Source organism: Tripterygium wilfordii, chromosome 4 (assembly GCF_013401445.1).
Source record: "Tripterygium wilfordii isolate XIE 37 chromosome 4, ASM1340144v1, whole genome shotgun sequence".
In the NCBI taxonomy this organism is placed as follows: Eukaryota; Viridiplantae; Streptophyta; class Magnoliopsida; order Celastrales; family Celastraceae; genus Tripterygium; species Tripterygium wilfordii.
The window spans coordinates 5,582,524-5,595,921 of NC_052235.1; the positions used below are offsets into that span (position 1 = coordinate 5,582,524).

Genomic DNA, 13,398 nt, shown 5'->3' on the forward strand with positions numbered 1-13,398 from the left:
GTGGCCCAAGCCTAGATCAAATAGAATGGGCTGAAAAGTTCATGGGCCAAGCCTAATGAGTTGGATCCACATTTATTATTGATTATTTATTATCATGATCTGATGGTTCAACGCCATACATGAGAAGAGCACAGTGAAACCTGGAATTTTTTTTTTATTTTTCTTACTTTACTAGATTTTTTTACTTTTCTTGTACTTTACTTACATCAAGCCCGCATGGGGAAATTACACTCATACCTCCAATCCCCCAAATAAACCTATACGGCTATACCCCAGGTCCCCAACCCACAAGTGAAATTTGAACCAGGACCTCCAAGTCATGGGCAGGGTAACCTACCACCCATGCTACCCCCGTCTCCCTCGTCTGACTTTACTCGAATGTAGTTCTTCATAGGGCTCAACTTGAGTTCGACTCCCTTGGTAGAGAGGATCAACTTGATTCCTGGATCCGACTTCGCTCATGATAATGCTCCTCACAACTTCAATTTGTAAATCCCTCAGCAGAATGGCACCTAAACATCAGATTTATCAATGCAAAGTGCATACACAAACATCAATGCCAATGACTAAAACTGCACCAGGGTTTTTTTTACAACAATTGCAAATTAGCATTCCTTCAATGAGGAATCGCAGCTGATGTTTAACTTTTCTTCATAAAAGAAAATTCATTGTATACAATACTTGGCTTTCTTCAAGTCTTGGTTCCTGAAGAACATCAATCAATGAGAAAATGGCACATAGGAACAATAACAAGTTAGCCAGTGAACCATCTTCCAAATGAAGTAGTAATTGAAAATCTCATACAAGCCACTTTGAGTTAGTAATGCTACAGCCCCGAAATATCCCCAATCCATGCGGCATGTGGAATTACAAAAAAATGAATACGTTGAAGTAGTAAGTGGACGATCAAAAAAAAGGAGCATTCCAATAACAAGCGACGACATAAATATGTTGATCAAAGAGAGGTTGGAGCCATTACTAGACCAATATTATCATGAGAAAGGCTGAGGGCCAGGGGGAGGGGCAAGCACGAAAGAACGAAATATGCAGTTGGAATATTCAAATATAAATAAAATATCTTGGTCTACAGCAAAAACATATTCGATTTCTATAATATTTAGAAAGAAAAGGTTAAGAAAGAGGCAGGGAGGTGCATGAAGCTTAAGATCCCAAATAAATCATCAAATAAAGAATGGCATTACAGAATAAAGAAAGAGTTAGACAGTAGGTAAATGTAATGTTGGCTGCAGAGCTTACAAACGACATACGAACAATGATCTCAAAATAAAGACCACTGTTCCTTGCAGAAAAAAAGATAAGACAGAATACTATCGCTTTGGCTATATGCTGCAGGAATCAATTAGCATTACACCCTCCATGTATTTGTTCATTTTTCTATCTAAAATAAAAAAGTATCAGGTTGCAAAATCAAAAGTTACAAAGAAAAGGCAATAAAAATTTTAAAAAATAAATCAACAGCGGTTTCAATTGGAGAGGAGTATGCTAATGCATGAGCATCATAGTTTGGAAGGGCTAAAACAAAAAAAAGGTATGGATAGACACCAATTCATCTGAAAGAGCTTCTATCCTAACAGAGAAGTTGGAGCACATTTACAACACTTTTCCATCAACACAACTTTCTATGCCCAACAATCTAGACTTTAAAGTTAAAATGTTACCTGAAAGATCGGTACATAGTAATGCAGAAAAGTTCGCCAGTGAAACTGTGAAGATTAGTTACTTCATTCAACCCAATAAGTTAACTTGTAGGGTTAACGCATTTCACATCATTTATACATATCCTAACACTCCCCTCACATGTGGGCTGGGCAATCCGCCGGCCCAATACATGCACAACAAACAAGGCCCAACACTAGGGCTACTCTCACACAAGGCCCTCGCTTGGGGGCAACTACAAACATACACAAAGGCCCTTACTTGGAGCAACAACAAATGAAAGTTTAAAATGCGTAAGCTAAGATTTGAACACAAGACCTCCCGCTCCGATACCATGTTAAGATTATTAGTTACTTTGCTATTCAACCCAACAAGTTGAATGGCAAAGTAACTAATCTTACCCAAAACAACTTCCAAAATGCATCGATGATAACAGAATCCTCACCAACCCAATTCTGACATTATCATAAATGGTAAACATTTTTGGTAACGCTAAGAGTACTTACCATGCAGGAACACAGAAGATTTGTCAAGGTGAAATGAGAGACTCCGACTTCCACAGCCATAATAATCATTCAAATTAAGTTCTCAAAGGTCTCTAAACTTGCAGTGTGTCTGCCTCACCATTTTTCTTGGAGTCACAGCTGTGCATAGCAAAAATATAGAGAATAAAAAGAAAAACCGCACATCATGCATCAAGATGCAGAAACAAGCATTAATAACATATAAATGAAGTAGATTCATCCAGAATATTTTTTCAATGATACTTGTAACTGTTGTTTCCACAAAGACAAGAGTGCAACAAATTGAAAGATGGATGAATTCAGAACCAAAAATAGTTTAAGGGCTAAGAGTGAAACTCAACCGACAGTCATGGGAGAAAAGGTGTCATTGCAAAGCCATAAAAAATAAGCTAGTCATGCTACTTTGAATTTCCAATTTCATTCAAAGTGCAATATAAATGTCCGACGAAAATTTCATTACACGATTTTCTTTTTTACTTTAAGTCAAAAATCTAGGCAAGAATGCACATTTTGTCCCTTAATCTACAAAAAAACCCTTCATCCCACAAACATCTTATATTCCGTCCTTGTCATACAATTTTCATTTGGCCCCATGTCCCTCTATGTCAGGGCCATGAGTCCCTGTAATGGAAAATACATAAACATGCTCATAAGTTAGCACTATCTTATAGGGAAGTATGCATTTTCTATAGTAGAAACTAACTGCCATGACAGATGGAAAAACAAAAGGCAAAACAAAAGGAGTTTAAAACAATTTGTAACAACAAATTAAGGGACAAATTCATATTTGTTCAATCTGTGAAACTGAAGAGAATATACAATTATATCTAAGTCAAATTTGAAGAGTGCATTAATGCCTCGTCTCACTCATCCACCAAACCCCATCTGATATTTACAAGAGAAAATGAAAAGATAATTAAAAAAAAGGCGAGAACAAACGCTACCAGGGACAAAAAAAAATAAAAGGAAAAAAAGTAAAAGAGTTCATTTCACGTGAACGGTAAAAACACAGCGACTTTGTTTCTGTGTCCAGCTAAGTAGCCTGAATTGCCAGACCTGGACAGACAAAAGTTACCAAAAGAGAAAAGGGAATTAAAGAAAAAAAAAACTCAATGAGAGTCAGTGAGGATAAGTATCATACACAACTCTATTAAGTGATACATATGCCGTCACAACTTTCAAACATTTGTGCACACACAGAATATTTTGGAGAGGGATTTCAGATAGTATTAGAAGAAAGCATGGCTTCAAATTTCGTAGATCTTTGCTCAGGTAGCACAAGTACTATGAAGCCCTCTTATGTGCCTAAATCAATCTCAAGTTTGTTAAAAGATCTGGAGGACATCAGTAACATTGACAATAAGCTGGAGTCGTTGAATTTTCATCTTCATCAGTATGAGGTAGAATTGGCAGGGGTTGAGGGCGTCAAAGACCTTTTTCCTCGATGCATGCTGCTACTACTGGATGGTCAGCCAATTTTGTTTTTGTTTTTCCTTTTTTTTCCAGTGACAATTTTGATGATTGTCTTTGATGAGACTTCTTGCTTAATGGGAGAGTATGAATGACAAGTTTACTGCTTTTTCTTGATTTTTCATTATTTTTGGGGATTACAGCAGTTGAAACATTAAGAAATGAAATAGCAGAAGTGAAGGCAACTAACACATCTACATCAATACAGCGAGAAATAGGGTGTTTAGAATCAAAAAGGAAGAGTCACGAGGAAGACCAAACGAGGGACCTTAGGGTTGGAGGAAAGGACCTGGTGAACCCTAATCATGATAAGAGACAGAGAAGGAACTCTAGTAAAACAGAGGTAACCCTTATCATGAAAAAAAATTCAATCAAGTTTTTTTTGATTAGATAAATTGTTAATTGGACATGTTTTGTTTTGTTTTGTCACTCTAGAGTGACAACAGGACAGAAATGCTGGGTAGGAGCCATAATGTTATGGCTGATTATCATCTCATGCCACTCACCGAGCCAGCTAGGAAAAACAATAGAAGAAGCTGGACTACAGAACTTTCTAATAGTTTCATCACTGCTGTAGAAACCCTTGGAGGCCCTGAAGGTGAATATTTAAAAATCTTCTTATGGTTTCATTTTGGCTCCCTGTTTGACTAAGCAATTGCTGCTTCAATCATTGTAATTGAAACTTGGGATTAAAAGTTTATCCAAACAGCCTTTCATGTGCAATTGCAAATGGTTAAACACTACCGCAAAAGCAGGTCTCCAATCACTAAATAAACCAAACAAAAAAACAACTCCTTGCACAAGGCTCCCGCAATGGGCAGGATCAGGGACATACCTTAACCCAACATAATATATGGAGAAGTTTTTCCCAAGAATTGAAGCTATAACCTCTAGGTTTCTATCAAGAAACAACTTTATTTATCATTTATTTTGCATATGATGAAATTCTGCTTCTTGCAGCGGCAACCCCAAGTAAAATAAAGAAGCTAATGCAAGTAGAAGGCTTGACTACTGATCAAGTAAAAAGCCACCTGCAGGTAAAAATTTTGATTTCTAGCTATGCATTTTTAATGTGTGCTGAATTTTAAGTAATGAGAGCATGCTAATTTGCTAATTCTAAATATATATATTTTTCTTGCTATGTGCTTTCGTATGTGAGGAAAAATAGAGACATGCCAAGAAGCAATGCCTATGTCAAAGCATATAATTGTCTTCTGTTTGAAATTTTTTGATGCAATGGGAGGGTGTATTTGTACTTAGGTATACACCCGGAGGCAGAACTTGTGCCAGATCATATATACAACCCCATCTCATATTTGGTTTCAACAAATTAAAAAAAGAACACCTCTACTTCTCTCTATAGTAGCCAGTGGAGTAATGTTTTACAAATTACAACAATGTCATTTAACTGATTATTCTCCAGTACTACAGGAATGGGCCACCCAATCAAATAGTAAAGTACAAATCAACTTCTCCAAAATATAATGGTCAGCACTGAAGATTTTCCTATAGGTACTTATAGGTTAGCACAACTGCTTCAACTCTAGATATTGTCAGAGAGATTCAAATGCATAAATAGGAAGCCTAGCTGAATCCCACGCTGCACTCTCATTAGCCTGTCTGATTGATGTCATAACGGAAAAATTCATGCTTATTACCACATATCCCTTTGTTTGCTAGCTTGAACTGTTGCTTCTGTGGAATTCCAACTTAGCTATCATATCATGCACATATATCCTGTCCTAAAGGTGGTAAAGTAGAACCATGTGCTTGATTTTTTTTTTGCTAATTCATAGATTATGGGAAAAGATGTCAACCTTAGTCACTACCAACTTTGTTAATTTCCTATTCTTGTGGTACTATTTCAAGTTTACTAATTCCTAGAGATTGAATTTTCTGACTAATCCGGAAGTGAAAATGCTTGATGACCTTATTGTCTGAATTCAGAAGTACCGACACCAGAGTCGAAGGGCATCACAACCAAATGAGAATCCAGTAAATCTCCCCATAGACTTTCAAGAACAGTGGATCTGTGAAAGTTTCCCCGTCAACATGATGGTGCCAAATTCTTCCGACGTTCACTCTGGAGCAAGTCATAACATACCAGGTCATGAAAGCAAAAATGCTGAGAGTAGCGCACCAGATATCAAGTGATAAGGCTTCACAAAACCCTCCTGCAGTTGGTCATTGATGTGTTTTTGTGTAGCTTTTTAGATAACAACCTCTCTCCTCTTTTCTTTAAGGAACTTTAGTATTTTACCCAGTCTGTAAAATTGGATTAATTAAAATGTTTACCATTGCATGTGCCAAGTGCTGCTCCATAATTGGCTCTGATCTTCTCATATCGTCTGGCAATCAAATAGGCAAACGGGGAAACTTACACAATCCACTGAAATTTGATTAACCCAAGAGTCTATTGGATTCACAAACAATCATTAAAGAAAACGTGGTCAATGTGTGCCACATCACTAAAAAAAATCCAAAACTAAGGTGAATCACATAAAACAAAGGTCCTTAATAATCTCTGAGGGTCGTACAGAAGCAGCAGTTGCCTTAGACCTCAAATCGTAAGCTATTCCATATTCTAAAACCTTCCTCAATATCAAATGAAGCTGCAAGAGGCAGTTGAAATACTGAACTTAAAATCCTTAAGGATAAATTTCCTATGCCACTGTCCTAATATAATTTTGGCTACTGATAAGTCAGATATGAACCCCCTTATTAAAGACACCTGTTCCTTGCAACAAACACAAGAGGCAGTTTGTAACAGTTTGGATTTTATACTATAGGAACTAATAATGATATTGTATAGACAGAGGGAAGAGTGTAGCTTTAAAAAGGAACTAATGGCAGAGTAGGATCCATTTAGTGGACTTCAACTCCAACCAAGTTCTCATAATGGTTCGTGTAGCTGACCCAAACTAAGTCATCAGGCCAGATAAAAAATGGCACTATATTCTCATAGCATCTCATACTAAGTCCAAATGCACTAGCGTCCCAGAAGATGCATATTTCATCTCTTAATATTTTGGCATTGGAATGCTTCACAAATCTTAAAAATCCCCTTGGTATGAAGAGAATGTCTTTCACATATGTTTCTCAATTAACAAAGCTTGTAAAATATTGTTTTTAGAATTTAATCTGTCAAAACTGATTATTATTAAACTCATAGTAAAATTTAGGTCAGGCCAGTTATGACTATTTTGATTGAAATGCATTCATTATTTAATGGATACCAGAAGCATACTAAACTCCAGTTGATAACAAAATACCGTATCTCCAAAAAATCCATAACAGTAGCTCCAAAAGGCATGGGTCTACACTACATACTAACAGAACAGCTAAATATAATAAAACAAGCATGCATCTACACTCTACACACATTTGATATGCAATCATTAGAAAAGGCAAACTGAATTAAAACAGCCAGTGAGACATCTTCAAAATGGGGAATTGGGGATGTGAGTTCATCACAGTCTCATATATATGACTCAACAATATATGTAAACATACTTACCATAAAGGTCATAGGAGCTTCAATGAGGAGAAATGGGATGCAACATAAGAACTGCAACAGCAAACAAGAGCCATTAAATCTGGCATTTTAAATACAAAAGCAACAATAGAAATTTGTTAATGAAAAGAGAGCACTAAGTAGGTTAATATTGCACCAGTATGATCATGGCCAAGGGGGGATACATAATAAAGTCGATGATCCCCGTTGAAAGAAAAGAGAGGGGTAAGGGGGAAGAACCTAGGAAAGAAAGATAAGAAAAGAAAACAAAAAGAAGCATTTTCAAGTCTGGAAGACACAGTGAGTCCTAGCAAAAAAAGGCAGTAAAGAATCAGATCTGAAAAGAACAATATACCAGTATCATTCATTGAATGCTTGTGAAATTTGAATACAAATCGAATTTTACATAACTCTAGCATGATATATATCGTGCTTGGAGTACAGACATTGAAATACATCAAAGAGGACACCAAAAAGTGTCTATACAGTAGTCATACATCAAAACCCTTAACTAGATCTGACTTTTCTAAAGTAGCATTCTATCCTATAGTTCTCAATCACCAATCTTAAACAGAGAACTACGCCAAACCATAATGGATCGTCAATTGGTACTTGACTACTTATACACTCTTCCTCTTGGCCATATTCATTACAGTTCCCAGTATTAAACACACAGATTATGAAAATATTTTCCACTGATTTGCACCAAACCTTTCATCACTTCTTGCCATTTATTTCACATCCTCAAACACAATATTCCATACAAAAGAATTTAATAGTTTTTACTACATATTGCTATCATTAAAAGCAACCATAACTCCCCATATCAAGACAGAATGAAAAGCTTCAAATTAGAACATGTCAATAACCCAAGAACTAATGTTCACATGATATACTCCACAGAGGGTGGCAACTGCCTTTGGGCAGGTGACTACTTGACCAAATCAACCTAACTTTTGGTCAGATGCAAAACTCAAGATAAGACCTGGGATTAAATGGGGGCCCTTAATATTTTTTACCATTACAGGATTCAGATATTTCAAAGCCCGAATTGCCAGCAAAGGAGCTAAATATATGCTATGAATATTTGATCCGCTATCGTAAAATCAATAAATTTACTTCCAAAGGTCAAATAAAACATAGCACGTGTCTATTGAAAATTAGGAATAGTATTAGACTATTAGTGAAGAGACATAACTTACAACTCACAAGCAATTTCATGCATTTCAGATTTGGGCTTAAAAGCGTCTTCATATGCACTTCCAGAGCACACCTTGACAACAAACCAGCCAATAGCTGTGATAAAATGCTTCTCAAATTTACATGAAATTTAATAGCTTTATTAGTAATCAATTCCATGATCGATAACTGATTATCTAGTCTCCAGAGGATTGTAAATGTAGCGAGAGAAATACCACACCATAAAAGTCTTTTACCTGAAAGAACTATCGCATCTTTGTGCAAAAAATATCAGCTTGCTTTGTTTATAGGAATGCTGCCCAAAAGCCAAAGAAAGTGATACAACCTGAATACCAATCAAAATACAGCCGTTTATTTAATAAAATGCATAAAAATAAGTTGTGAAATATTTGTGTAGATAGAAAACACTTCTTCAAAAAAAACTTTCCTTTAAGAAACTTCTTTTGATAACTTTACAGATAATTGGGTTACTACTATTACTGTTGCAAAACTTTGGAGTAATGCTACTGGTACGAACTTCTTTGATAGCATTAGATTATACATCTTGTAAGTTGTAGCTTGTTTGCACCATCTTGGTACTCCTATTAATAATATCCTTTTTAAATTTTAAAAAACTTTATAAAGTACCCAGCAACTAATATGCCATAATTAGTTCCTCTAATTTATTACTAACAGCCCTCTACCACATGTTGCTAAGCCTACATGTGCTATGGTTTCTTTTAAAAATTTGAATGAGAATACAACAAACAGGAGTGACGCTCAAACCCATGTCTAGGGGCATCTTATACATTCAAAAACTTATTTCCTTCTATTTTGCCCCGTCACCATTCTTTTGCATTGTTAAAGAAAATTATGTTCCTCTCACATGTTTACTATACCAGGGTAGTGTTTTTTTCTTTTTTCTTTCCTATCTTATTGATTTTAAATACATCATAACCCAATCGATATGTATTGCAGACGAGAGTTAACGAGATTTTGCTGTAATTTACTTCCACATGGCACCTCATCACCAAATCTGTTCAAAATACCTTTGCGCCAAAAAACTAAAAAACTCAAAAGCATGAAAACATTAAAAATGATCATACTATTTAATATTTTCCAATCATAAAATGAGTTACATGCCAGATGTTAAAAGTTCATAGTCTTTACTCCAATGAAGTGATAGAATGAGTTTGTTTCCAGGAAAACCAAATTAATTTCATATTGGAAATCAAATTATCAAACCCTAAACTACACATGAACACCACACAGGAAAGAGTGATCTTGCATCGTGATCACACTTCTTGAATCAAACCCTAAACCACACATGCTACAATCAGCATAAAAGTAACTACTCATATGCACACAGAGGAATCAAATTATCACGTTCCTGAACACGAATCTATGATCAGAACTAGTTAGGCCAAACAACCAAAAAAAAGCACAAACACACAGGAACTAACCTAACGGACATGGAAAATATGTCATAAAATGAGAGAAGATTAAACTAAACTCAAATCAAACCTTGGCATGGAAATCCCAGCGAGTGACAAAATCGCACAAAAACTGCGATTACAGTTCGTATGGGAAAGTCGGGGACTTTATTATGCTGGTATTTTAGTTATGTGCGTATGTACTGTACTCTGTGTGTATTCAGATTTAACAGCCAAAAACGGTGCGTTCTTCCATAGGGTTGCGTGGGCCTAGAATATCCATGCTTAAGCGGTCCATTAATAGGAGAAAATACATGGGCCGAAATCTGCATGTGTAGACAAAAAGTATAAAAAGAAAATTACGTACAAATTGCACCAGCCGGGAATCGAACCCGGGTCTGTACCGTGGCAGGGTACTATTCTACCACTAGACCACTGGTGCTTCGTTAAGGCTTTCCTCAACAAGTATATATTATATTAATTTCAAAATTACACGCATCATCAATACGATGGTTGCAGAATTTACTGAACCGCCAAAACCTGTGTCGTCGTCTACCGAGGGTTATACACTTGCATGTTTGTTTCAGTTCACTGAATACGGAATGGTGGGGAAGCATTTTTTTTTTTGTTTTCGGTTGAATTAGACTACACACTCTATGAAACCTCGGTATTTAGGGGTGGATGATCGTCATCCACGGAAACAAGAGATCTGGCTGGACGGTTTTCATGCGAGGGCTTCGATTGACGGTGGTGATGAGGTATGATTCTACATTACTACAGATGCCAGGTTATTGTCCAAAAAGCGTCGATGAATTCATGCATTTCGTGAATTCTGCTTAATTTGATTGTTCTGTTTAATTTTCTTGTTGTGATACTCATAGAGCATCATCAGTGGTTACACAAACTGAAGTTTTAATCTTTATTGTGATGGTGATTAATGTGAAATTTAGTATTATCTTGTTGAATAGAAACTGTTCTACAGGGTATATGTAACAAATTAGAGGAGAAGAAAAATACTTAGGAGGTTGTCTCCTGACAAATTGGATAATTGACACCAGATATAGATTGGAGAATGTAACCACAGATACCCATTTCACTAAAATTCTAATTTACAATGATAACATATCAACAGATGTTTGGAAACTTATTTGAACTACAATAATCTCATGTCATGTCCCTCTCACTGATAGCAATTATTGGAGCAGTGTACATGTGTGACCTGATAGTGTTCCATTCAAGGAGAAGATTTCTTTGAAGAAGAGGAAGAAGCAGGGGGGATTCCTGGGCCACGAGGAGGGAAGGGGAATATTGGAGGGAGAGGAAAGGGGAAGGCAGGTGGTGGCGGTGACGGCGGTGTCAGGCCAGGAAATGGAGGCAATGGAATGAGAGGAGTTGGAGGCAGTGGAATGAGAGGAGCTGGAGGAGGCTGAAATGGGTTAGGAGGCAATGGAATCAGAGGAGCTGGAGGAGGCTGAAAAGGGTTAGGAGGCAATGGAAGCAGAGGTGGTGGCTGGAATGGGAGTGGAGGAAAAAGCGGCGGTGGCTGGAATGGATTTGGTGGAAATAGTGGTGGAGTTGGAAAGAAAAACTCTGGGTGTGTGAGCTTATCATCCCCAGGTTTTGTCTGTGCAGCATTTCCAGGCAATGGTGGCAGTTTAGGCAGACCTGGTAGAGGTGGCAGGTTAGGCAGTCCTGGAAGAGGTGGCAGCGGAGGGAGTTCTGGAAGTGGTGGTAGTTTGGGAATTAGAGGGAGAGGTGGTAGATGGGTTTGGCCTAGTGGAGGAAGATCAGGCTTTGTAGGGTCTTCAACTGGAGGTGGAAAAGTTGGGTCACTGATTGGAGGAAATGATGCTTTTTGGGAATCCAGTTTCCTGGAATTTTGAAGTCTTGGTTCTTGGCTGCATAGGCTTGGCTGTTTTTGAGGCTTGAAGGTGAAAAAACCCGCTGAGAAAATGTGAGTTCCTTCCTTTCTTGATTTCAAATGGAGTGAAGAAGATGCTGCCGTTGAATCCACAGCGCAATTTGGTTCGCTGCTTCTAATTAACTTTACAGAGCATGCCTTAATTTTCCTGACGTGTTTCGCAACTGAGAAAGGTAGATGAACTCTGAACTCTCCATGCTTATCTGTTGTCACTTCTTTCCGGAAACTCGGTCTTGAGTTCTCATCTTTGCATTCCACGGCAACAGATGCTCCTGCATACAAAGTCCACGGAAAACATTAGATGCACACACACCATAGTCTGGAAAACAATTTACTAACAGAAAACAACATCTTAGACTCTTAGTGCACAAGACTCTTGCAGTAGAGGGCAAGGCGTCGTAGAATGACATTGCGAAGAGGTTGTTTCCGATTTTTGAACCTGTGACTCTTAGCTTGTAATGAAGTAATGATTCGTGCAAAGGTTTGCCTTCTTAGCATAAGCAACTAAACCATCAAACAAGTTGTTGAAGTGAAATTACCTGAAATGAAGTGACTGGACTTTGAGAAATATTCTTGGAAACATTTGTCACAGTAAACAGTGCCAACAGCAACTGCGGATGCAAGCTTCTTCACATGTTTGGCCTCTACAGGACTATTCAATGTGAAATTAAGAAATAACACTATGAAAAACCAGGACATTCTGAAACCTATCATTTTTCTAAGAACTGTGAGGATGATGAACTATAATGCAGGCTTTTTATATAAAAGGCCCAAGCATATCTCTATGGTATAAATATTCTATCTGTTACTATTCTTTCTGTCGTTTTCTTGCTGTGTCAAGGAAAATGTTAGTCTTTATAGCCTGAGCCACTATGCCTATTAATTCCATTCATGTAAAAGCCAGTGAACTGCAAACCAGCAGCAGTGAATGTTGGTGTATTCCCATTTGTTTCTACAACCAAAAGAGCTTAAAATAAGGTAATTTTGTGTTGGGGAAGTAGATAAAGTGAGGCTCCTAGCATGCCCGTGTTTTGTTCACTTACTTTGAGTTTGTTCCTTTGTTAGCAAGCATGGCTGGCTGATCTTTTGTGGACTGTCATTGATTGAGTTTGTTACTTACTTAGTTTGAGTTGTATGATAACTGGTGTAGTTGGGAACCTGTTGAATCACGAGATACACAGAGCAACCACAAATCTCATGTATCCAAGAGACACTGACCATTGAAAAGAATTCTTGATTGTTTCTGTGATGCTCTCTCTACTACAGTATTTTTATGTGTGAATTATATATGTACAGGACAAAATACAGGTTCCATGTTTATCTCCTAGGAATCAAAATCTAGTTGGAATTTACACTTTAGATTTCAGTGAACCGTCTGTGAGCTCTCTGCCCCCACAAGAAGGAAAAAAACACTACACAAATTGTTGTCATCTGTAATCGTTATCAACATGTTTGTCTGTAAACTGGTAAAAGACAATTTGCTGTCAAGATGAACATGTATATGATGGTGAAGGAATTCACGTTCCAACTTTTTTATTTTTTTTGGGTCAAATTCTAGAGGTCACGGGTGTTGAAATCTGTGGTTCTAACATCTTCACGGGCCAACTTAAAATAGTGCTTTTCGTGAATGTTTCCATTCTGTACTTTTTTTAATGGTTAACGCAAGAAGAATGAATGGCA

The 13,398-nt window shown here is 37.2% G+C and overlaps 2 protein-coding genes, 1 long non-coding RNA gene and 1 other non-coding gene across 4 annotated transcripts; 1 reads left to right on the top strand and 3 right to left on the bottom strand.

Moving 5' to 3' along the window:
- Nucleotides 1-35: 35 nt before the first annotated feature.
- On the top strand, nucleotides 36-7,237 carry LOC119996445 (transcription factor HHO1-like). The gene is made up of 3 exons (XM_038843081.1): nucleotides 36-4,269; nucleotides 4,632-4,708; nucleotides 5,619-7,237. The coding sequence occupies exons 1-3, from the start codon at nucleotides 4,125-4,127 to the stop codon at nucleotides 5,823-5,825; spliced, it is 429 nt and encodes a 142-aa protein (XP_038699009.1). The 5' UTR covers nucleotides 36-4,124; the 3' UTR covers nucleotides 5,826-7,237.
- An 8-nt stretch (nucleotides 7,238-7,245) lies between these two features.
- On the bottom strand, nucleotides 7,246-9,997 carry LOC119996447. The gene is made up of 4 exons (XR_005467856.1): nucleotides 9,889-9,997; nucleotides 8,622-8,710; nucleotides 8,388-8,458; nucleotides 7,246-7,425 (listed from the first exon to the last, which is right to left on the bottom strand). It is a non-coding gene; the product is annotated as an uncharacterized LOC119996447 (long non-coding RNA).
- A 171-nt stretch (nucleotides 9,998-10,168) lies between these two features.
- On the bottom strand, nucleotides 10,169-10,239 carry TRNAG-GCC. Its single transcript has one exon. It is a non-coding gene; the product is annotated as a tRNA-Gly (tRNA).
- A 619-nt stretch (nucleotides 10,240-10,858) lies between these two features.
- LOC119996442 (vegetative cell wall protein gp1-like) lies at nucleotides 10,859-12,898 on the bottom strand. The gene is made up of 2 exons (XM_038843076.1): nucleotides 12,258-12,898; nucleotides 10,859-11,990 (listed from the first exon to the last, which is right to left on the bottom strand). The coding sequence occupies exons 1-2, from the start codon at nucleotides 12,430-12,432 to the stop codon at nucleotides 11,032-11,034; spliced, it is 1,134 nt and encodes a 377-aa protein (XP_038699004.1). The 5' UTR covers nucleotides 12,433-12,898; the 3' UTR covers nucleotides 10,859-11,031.
- Between the last annotated feature and the right edge of the window lie 500 nt (nucleotides 12,899-13,398).

What these genes read in the sequence shown, in the direction of transcription:
- LOC119996445 (XM_038843081.1), top strand. Translation starts at nt 4,125, where the DNA reads ATGCTGGGTAGGAGCCATAATGTTATGGCTGATTATCATCTCATGCCA. An exon ending in AACCCTTGGAGGCCCTGAAG is followed by an intron (nt 4,270 to 4,631) that starts GTGAATATTTAA and finishes TGCTTCTTGCAG; the next exon opens with CGGCAACCCCAAGTAAAATA. An exon ending in AAGTAAAAAGCCACCTGCAG is followed by an intron (nt 4,709 to 5,618) that starts GTAAAAATTTTG and finishes GTCTGAATTCAG; the next exon opens with AAGTACCGACACCAGAGTCG.
- LOC119996442 (XM_038843076.1), bottom strand. Translation starts at nt 12,432, where the DNA reads ATGATAGGTTTCAGAATGTCCTGGTTTTTCATAGTGTTATTTCTTAAT. An exon ending in GTCCAGTCACTTCATTTCAG is followed by an intron (nt 11,991 to 12,257) that starts GTAATTTCACTT and finishes CTTTGTATGCAG; the next exon opens with GAGCATCTGTTGCCGTGGAA.